The 8,864-nt window shown below is 49.9% G+C and overlaps 1 protein-coding gene across 1 annotated transcript; it reads right to left on the bottom strand.

The window, feature by feature from the left end:
• Positions 1 to 708: 708 nt before the first annotated feature.
• Positions 709 to 5,814, bottom strand: LOC113507376. The gene is made up of 2 exons (XM_026890236.1): positions 3,716 to 5,814; positions 709 to 748 (listed from the first exon to the last, which is right to left on the bottom strand). The coding sequence occupies exon 1, from the start codon at positions 5,812 to 5,814 to the stop codon at positions 4,171 to 4,173; it is 1,644 nt and encodes a 547-aa protein (XP_026746037.1). The 3' UTR covers positions 709 to 748; positions 3,716 to 4,170.
• Positions 5,815 to 8,864: the final 3,050 nt, after the last annotated feature.

Here is an 8,864-nt window from a genome sequence, read left to right as displayed (position 1 = left end):
GAAATCTATACTTAAGATGGTGCAAAGTTTTTGAATAAACGTAAACATTTTGGAATTTTAAACCATTTTCATGGATAAGAAGTCCAATGAGCAAATTTGTTTTTCCACAATTTGACGGACCACAAATTATACAACGTACTATATTCGGTAATAATTCACTATGACGAGGATGAGTCTTGGGAATATCATCACAGATAGTATTTACTTCAATTCAATGATTGGGGTTGTTTAATAAACTTCATATCTAAGAATGGTAAAATACGTTCATAGCGTTCACTCATAAACTTTTTTGGTCAATCGAATCACAAATTATACATGGTAGAGCCTGTGAGCCTGTGAGAATACTCGACTAAATGGATCGAGTTGATTATCGGATATTGACCACTCTCTACCACTATCGGCTGCGAGGCGCACCCGCTGAGCGACCAGCCACCATTGGGCATTTTATTCCATGATATGTGTCGCTCATAACCTATGCTTGGTGCTTGGTGCTTGGTGATGGGCTCCTTTTTCCGCACGTAGGCTCTAAGTCGGCCCATTGTGCGTCAGGTGGCTTTGGGAGGCTGTCAGTCCAGCCATCCCAACTCCCTCCAGAAGCGCAGAAGTCTCCTGGGACGTTCGCAGGCTTCTGTGACGGAGCTCGGTGAACCGAGGATCCCTGCCCGGCATTCCGCGACCCCCGTGCACTCCAGGAGCACGTGTGCCGCTGATTCTTCATGTTGAAGACAGCCTCTACATAGTGGACTATCTGTAACATTGATGGTGAAAAGGTGTTTATTGAGTAGAATGTGCCCGGTCAGCGAGCCCACCACTATTCGTAAGTCGACCCGCTTTAGCCCAATCAGGCCGCGAGACAGTTTCGGTGAACGGATAGGGACCGCCTCCCTTGACTGTCTGCAGCCGTTAACTGTAGCCCAGCGATCGTTGTGATTGTTAGTAGTCTGTCGCCTTAGCCATGACCTGCACTGGCCAAAGGGCACAGGCAGGTATGGCCGGGGGCCAAAGATCCGCGTGTCCGATCCCCTCCTTGCCAGCTGATCAGCAGCGTCGTTTCCTAGGGATCCGCTGTGGCCTTTTATCCATTGCAGGGTCACCATGTTGCTTGCAGCAATGCGCTCAAGTGCTTGGTGACACTCTTGTATCAGCGACGATGTGATGATGTAGTTGTCCAGTGCCTTCAGAACCGCCATGCTATCGGAGAGAATCCTGATGGCTTGGTCCTGGATCCCTCTTCTTTCTATAGCTCTGGCCGCCTGGGTGATGGCTACACACTCGCACTGGAAGATCGAGTTATCTGCACCCAGAGGTATTGATATGTTGATGTTCAGGTCCATTGAGAATACTCCTGCGCCCGTGCTTGAGTCCGTCTTTGAGCCATCTGTGTAGACGCGTACCTCGTGCATTCCCGAGGAATCTTGTTTGTTTTCTGTAGTTTGTATCGTGTATGCTTTGTTGAAGACATACATCCTAGGTATTCGGTCACATGGTGCATTCAGCATTGGTATGGACTCAAGGCTTTTGTGCCATATGTCACCATGACCTCTAGATTGTGCGCGCCACAGTCCCGAGTGTTGTAGTCTTGTAGCAGCCACCGCTGCCTCTTGTTGTATGAAGAGATCCAGCGGTGGCAGTCCAAGCAGCACTTCCAGAGCCGCTGTTGGTGTTGTTCTCATGCATCCTGTGACAGCACAGCATGCTAGCCTTTGGAAGCTTTGTAGTTTATCCATGGCGGTAGTTAGTTTGGTCCTGGGCCACCATACTACCGCTCCATATGTGATGATTGGCCTTATTACGGCTGTGTACAACCACAGGGTAATCTTGGGTGAAAGGCCCCATCTTTTCCCCATTAGTCTTTTACATTGCCAGAAGGTGATGCAGGCTTTGTTGAGTTTTTGTTCTACATGTTTATTCCATAGCAGTTTGTTATCCAGGGTCACTCCCAGATATTTGACGTCACTGGTCGAACAGAGTTCGGTGTTGAATAGTTTTGGTAGTTTTAGGCTTGGCAGTTTGCGTTTGTTGGTGAATAGTATGAGTTCCGTCTTCGTTGGATTTACGGAAAGCTCGTGGTCTATGCACCATTTTTCGACTGTCCTTAGAGCAGAGCTCATAAGATTGCACAAAGTACTCTCACATGGTCCGCTGATTAGGACGGTGATGTCGTCCGCGTAGCCCACCGTGAAATGGCGTTGTGCGTTGAGTCTTGTGATGAGCTCGTCGACCACCAGGTTCCACAGAAGCGGCGAAAGGACTCCACCTTGAGGACAGCCTCTCGCCACCATGGCCCTGGTTGTGTCATTTACGGTGAGTTGTATGGCCCTGTTCCTGAGCATGTCATCTATCCATCCGGCTACCGTTGGATCAACGCCATGTCGTACTAGAGCCTTTGCAATGCTAGTAAAGTTGGTTTTGTCAAAGGCTCCCTCAATGTCTATGAAGACTCCTAGGGTCGACTGCTTTGCCGATAAGTCTCTTTCGATCGTGCTGACCACACTGTGTAGTGCCGATTCTGTTGATTTGCCCGCGCTGTAGGCGTGCTGGTTTGGGTGAAGCGGATGTTGTAGTAGCGCGTTTGACCTAATGTCCCTGTCGCAGAGCCTTTCCATCGTCTTCAGAAGGAAGGATGTCAGGCTGATAGGTCTGTAGGACTTTGGTTGTGTGTAGTCACTCTTGCCGGGTTTCGGTATGAATACTACTTTCACTTCTCTCCACTTTTGCGGGGTGTACCGGAAGGCCAGACAGGCTCTGTAGATACCTACCAGATGCTTTATCAGCCCCTCGGCGCTCCATTTCAGCAGACCCGGGAATATCCCATCTAGGCCCGCTGTTTTAAAGGGGAGGAAGGTGTTTATGGCCCATCTGACTTTGTCCTCGTCGACAATTCTTCGGGCGGTGCTCCAGTCCGACGCCTGCGGCACGTGTATCTCCGTTCCCAGCCATCCTTTCTCCGTGGTAATCCTACAGCCCGGGAAGTGGGTTTGGAGTAGAAGTTCGCATGTTTCATCGTCGGTTCTGGTGTATTCACCGTCAGGTTTTTTAAGGGATCCTATATTGCGCTCAGGTTCGCATGATAGGATCTTTTTTACCTTGACTGCTTGGTTGTTGCTTGAAATATCTTCGCAGAAACGTCTCCAGGCTTCCGTCTTCCTGAGTCGGATACGCTTCTTTAGACGTCGCTGGGCTTCCTTATAGAGCTCCCAGTCTTCTTGGTATTTGGTGTTCATTGCTCTGTTGAACAGTTGTCTTGTCCTGTGGCGGAGTTTGTCTAGCTCAGGTCCCCACCATTGGTTCGCACCCCTCGGTTTGACCTGGGGTAGTGTTGAAGGACAGGCTTTCTCAAAGCAGTCATTCAAGAGATGCGTTACTTGTTCCACATGCTTCTCGATGTCTGCAGTGGTGCCGTGGTGGATTTCGGCGTCTGCCTCCCTCAGACCTTCCGCGGTTAAGCTTCTGAACTTGTTGCGGTCTATCTTCCGGGGGTTTCGTCTTGGTGTTGCAGGAGCGATGGCCATTTTTAGTTGGTACCGAATCCACCTGTGGTCCGAACAGGTTAGCTCGTCAGACACATGCCAGTTTGAAACGTGCTGAGATATCCGTTCGGTGGCTAGGGTGATGTCGATTATTGTTTGCGCTCTTGAGGTTACAAAGGTCTTCTTTGAGCCCCTGTTGAGGATATTAAGGTTAGTGGAAAAAAGGTAATTCATGAGTTCCTCACCTCTCGCGTTGGACTTATCCATGCCCCAAATGACGTGGTGCGCGTTGCAGTCCGCTGAGATGATGAGTTCCAGACCTTCTTCTTCGCACCGGGTGATTAGTGCGACCAGCGAAGCCGTCGGTGTGACCTCGTCGCCCGGCAGGTAGGCAGATGCTATTACGACACTCGATAGGCTATTGGATGGGTCTACCAGGAGCCTCACAGCCGTGAGATCCCTGGAACAGAACTCAGTCATGATTATTGCATTGTAATGTTTTGGTATTAGTAGGCAAGTACGTGGGTTACTTACGGTGCTGTTGACAATCAGTTTGTGTCCTGTGTTGGTGAGACCACAAATCCTGCCCTTCCTAATCCACGGCTCTTGGATTAGGGCTATGGTCTCCGTAGAGTCCTCCAGCTGCCTGCACAACATGGCCGATGCAGTCCGGCTGTGCTGGAGGTTGGCCTGAATGGCTTTAATGGGGTTTGGTCGGGGAGCTGTCGGGTCCATCACTACCCAGCAGCATCTCCTCCCTCGCCTCGTTCTCGACGCGCCTCCACCAGTCGACAGCCTCCGGGGTAGATTCCCGGGGCCGGGCCGGCGTGTCTGCAGACATCTCCTGGTCCATGGATGGACCCGGGTGTCGCAGGACGCTGGTAACCGCCTCTACTGGAGCCTCTGTTGCCTCGCCAGGGGCGAGGTTAAGAGGCTCGTCGTTCGGTGCGTTGGTGATGGGCGCCTTTTCCCCCTTGTTGTCGTCCTCTTCTTTTTCGTCTACGAATTTAACGTAGACCGACCCTAGCTTATAACGCAAGCGCCGTTCCTTTTGCTTCAGGACTTCGGCCTCCTGCATGGGTATCCCCAGCAGTAGCCTGATCCCGTCGCATTCGGGCGTACGCTGTGCGTTATATAGACACCAGCTGTTGATGTCGTAGGTGTCGGCGTTGGCTTTGTGTAGACGGATGCGGAGGCGGTCTACGTCGCCGTCGGTGAAGTCGGGGACGTAGACCGCCCCCTTGACACGTTGTGGGATATCCCTTTGCCGACATACGACCAGCTTGGTGCCGGGTATCGGCGAGGGTATCTTATTAGTCGTGCGGCGCAGCCAGTTCAGGGCGAACTCGTCCTCGCACCACATCTTGATGACGCCTTCGCTGAGGAAGGTTCTTCCTCTGAACGCTGGCGTCCGCACTGTGGGGTCGGTGGAGAAGATAGTTGTATCGTACTCCTCCATTATTCTCTCCTGAATGAGCTGATACTGCTCTTCTGTGATGGCGCGGTGAGGGTCATACCGCACGGCCACGCAAAGGTCGTTAGACCTCAGCGCGTCGGCGTAGTTGACCGCTCCTGGTCCTAGGGATGACCGGCTTAGTTTGGCGCGCTTGTCTTTCTCTCGCGGCGTCAGAGAGTCGTCGGGTCTAGCCCTCTTACCCCCCTTCGCCGGTCGAGATTCCAGCGCGGCCTCTTCCCGCCTCACCCATCTCGGTCTGCCCCCGCGTTTTCCACGCGGGACTGCTCTCATTGCAGCTGCTTCATTGCTGGCGGCGCCGCCAGACTCTCCGGGGCGACCGCGAGAAGCCCCCCCGCCTTCCGCGTCACCTGCAGCGGAATTGATTCCCGCGCTGGCAGCGGAACTGGGTCCCGCGCCTTGGTTCGGCTCAGACGTCGGGGCGGCTTTGGCCATTGCTGACCTCGCCGGGGCCGTTGGTCGTGGGACCTCTGGCTGTGCCCTTCTCGCGACCGCCTCTTCAAGCCGGCGCAGCCGCTCAGCGCGCGCTCGTCGTCTACGCTGGCCTCTCGAGAGTTTCTCGAGGCCTTCCCTTCCTGGGGTGCTCGGCGCCTGTGTGGTCTGCCTGGCCAGCGTATCCTTTTTGGGTTTACCCTTCCTCTCCACCACCTGCCACAGTGCTTCCGCAGGGCGGGTGCAGGGCGGCATGGCAGCTTTGAGGTTGGACAGGTCCAACGGGTCATTGTTGTTTACCTGCGCGCAAGGGAGCGCAGCAGGTTGTCGGTTGTGGTTGTTGGAGGGATGCTCACTGGTTGGCGTCACATCCCTCACCGGCGCGTGTGTCGCTGCCGGCCTGGCTTTTGTTGTTTTAGTGTCCCTTTTGGTATCCATGGGATCTTTTAGTTGGTTTCGTCCTCGTAGCTTCCCACCCTCCTTGGAGCCCGCAAAAGGGGGCGCTGAGCACCGAGCGTACCCAGACGCCAGGATTACTACGAGGATATAGGTCCCCTCCCATGCAGCAGACGGCGCAGTCCCCCGCCGAGATCGTGGCCGCGATTACCTTCAGGTGGAGGGTAAGAACCACCCGAAGTCGCCGACCTACAACCGCGACGGAACCGCTCGCCTCCACATGTTCAGGAACCTCGCCTGGCAGCCCTCTGACGGGTTGCCGCAGCCGATTGGCCTGGGGTGGCTGGACCCAGGCCTCCCGTTTTGGCAGAAGTCCAGACCAAAGAGGTGTGTTGCTTCCAGACGACATCTGACCCGGCCATCTTTCAGCTCAACCTCCAGGTTTCCTTCGTCCTGCCTTACGGGTCTCCACGCACGGCACAAACACGCGGGAGGATGTTTACCTTACCCGACATCACGGACTGTTGTGATGAACGGGCCCGCGCCAACATATCCTCTTATAAGACGCGGTGCAGGTGGAGGTATTTGTGTGTGAGTGTGAGATGAACTTACATAGACTGCGTACATATATACATAGTGGGTAATATATATCTGCTTCATAAGGTATAAATTACATAAACCTATATATGGTGCGTCCCATTGTGTCAGTCAGCCATCGTAAGTGATGACCGAGTGCCCCAAAGGGACGCGGGCCCTCCTCTTTTATCCGGGCTTGGGACCGGCACCCCAGCCCCCTATGCGCAAACACAGAGGCGAGCTGTGGAGACAGTCCCCAGTGCGCAAGCACAAAGGGGCTGCGGAGGCAGAGTTGAGTTATAGCTCATAACCTATTGGGCATTCTATACTACTTTCTATAGCGAGCGCTCGGCGTTTAGCTGAGATTGACTGGCGAGCGATAGTAAGTGGTATAGAATGCCCAATAATATACTACTGAAATGAAATAATTTATTCTGCAAATAAGATAGACGTTATCACTTTTACATGTCTTTTTTTTAAGGTAGCTGGAGTCGTCATTTCTTAGCTGGCTACCCTGAGAAGAAACGTCGAAACAAACTCAGGGGTCACCGCCTTTTTTAAAGTCCAGACAATGTAGTTTTTCACAATGCGTAAATAAATGCAGTGTCTTCTCTGGACTGGCCTTTGGAAGAAAGAGCCAGGCCGATCTGAGCAGGCCTGCGGAGTCAAGCGGCACGCATGCCCCGAGCGGCCCATGCAGCTCAACCATTTATCTGGGAGCCGCACAACCCACACGACACACGACGATACCGCCAGCGCCACGATAAAATATATCAGAAAAAAACAGTAGTAATTAAAGAAATTAGTTTGAAAAATAGACCTGCATAGTATTAACAGTTACAAAGCCGTTAAAAGTTGTATATACTTAAATCAAAATCAGTATCATGAGAAGAAAAAAAAAAGCAATAATGGATTATAAAAATTGGAATGTAGGTAAATATAATATGCAAAAGCACAACACATGTCATCAATATACAGGGTTATTGGTAAAACATTAAAAACCTCTCAGGACTATATTACTAACATCATGAACAACAACTTTTGTTCTATGACTTTTTATAAAACATAATACATTCATCAAAAACAAAGTTTCGTTGTCTTATCTAACACGTTTCAACTCTGTATTTTATTGTAGGTACCACAACACCACTCGTAGGTAGTAATAATTCTAACTAGCTACGCTACGATTTCCCGCCTTTTTACGTAAAATCCAAATAATACCTAGGTACAATCGGACATTTGTTACATGGGAATGACCTTGATCTTTCACAAAGTACCTACGTACTAACACCTTAATAAAAACAAACTATCAACTAGGTACCGTATGTGACGTATTTTTCTTGTAAAATTGTAACTGGTTATCACTTGATAAAAGTAATTGTTTGTAGGTACCGAATACTGAATCCACTCTCCCTTCATACTTATCCAGGCTTAGGACTGGCTACATTAAAAAATAAAATAAGAACAAATTCTATGTAGGTACTTAAATTACATATGCAATGTGACGAAAGTTATGTTGAACATTCTTCAACTTAAAACTGGTACTATTCATCCATTTTTATTTTTAAATGTAGGCGTATTTAAAAGTGGAATCAGCATATTTACAGTAATTGATTTAATGATAATTAGATATTTCAAATCAATATTTACAAATTATTATTACCTCTCAAGTTCAAGTCTCGCGGGTGTCGGTGAGTATCGCGCACATAACGTTCAAAATAGTCACCTTCACAACCAACACATAGTCCACACCTAAAAATAACCTGTTCATTTACTCGCGATAACACTTCAGGGTTCATTTCAATTTGATTAAACGCCTAAATATTTTTTTCTATTAACATATCACGGCTTGTGATTGCACGACCTGTGTACACTAGCGTCTTAACATGTCCCCACAAATAAAAGTCTAAAGGAGTAATATCTGGTGACCTCGGAGGCCAAGCGCGGGGCCCGCCACGTCCTATCCATTGACCAGGATACATCCTGTTTAATAGGTCTCTGACTCGGTGAGCATAGTGCGCAGGTGCCCCGTCCGGTTGAAAGTACATACCACGTAAATCGGCGAGTGGTATGTCTTCTTCTAATACCGGTAGTGTTTCAGTAAGAAATTGTTCGTAAGTTTCACTGTTAAGTCTATCCAAAAAGATAGGGCCCAGTAATGTGGAATTCACGATTCCCGCCCATACATTCACACTAAACCGGTGTTGATAATTATGAGGTCTCGGTTCGTGCGGGTTTTCGTAACACCATAAATGTTCATTTCTGGTATTAAATAACCCCACTCTGCCAAATGTAGCCTCGTCAGTCCATAATATTGTAGGCCGTTCATTTAAATACCAATTGCAAAAAGCAACTCGTGCGGGTTTGTCCGCTTCAGTGAGCTCCTGCGCACGATGAGGGTGGAAAGGATATTTTCCTTCACCGTGAATGACACTCCACGCGAAGTATTGTGTGACATTAAACCGCCGAGCTGCGTCATTGGTACTTGCTGCTGGATTTAATTCGAAGAATTCCAA

The sequence above is a fragment of the Trichoplusia ni genome, unplaced genomic scaffold, assembly GCF_003590095.1.
Source record: "Trichoplusia ni isolate ovarian cell line Hi5 unplaced genomic scaffold, tn1 tig00001872, whole genome shotgun sequence".
NCBI classification, from domain to species: Eukaryota; Metazoa; Arthropoda; class Insecta; order Lepidoptera; family Noctuidae; genus Trichoplusia; species Trichoplusia ni.
The sequence above is the reverse complement of the archived record's forward strand: the minus strand, read 5'-3'. Positions and strand labels throughout refer to the sequence as shown.

Excerpts from the sequence above, each read along its gene's own strand:
- LOC113507376 (XM_026890236.1), bottom strand. The coding sequence starts at position 5,814 with ATGGATACCAAAAGGGACACTAAAACAACAAAAGCCAGGCCGGCAGCG.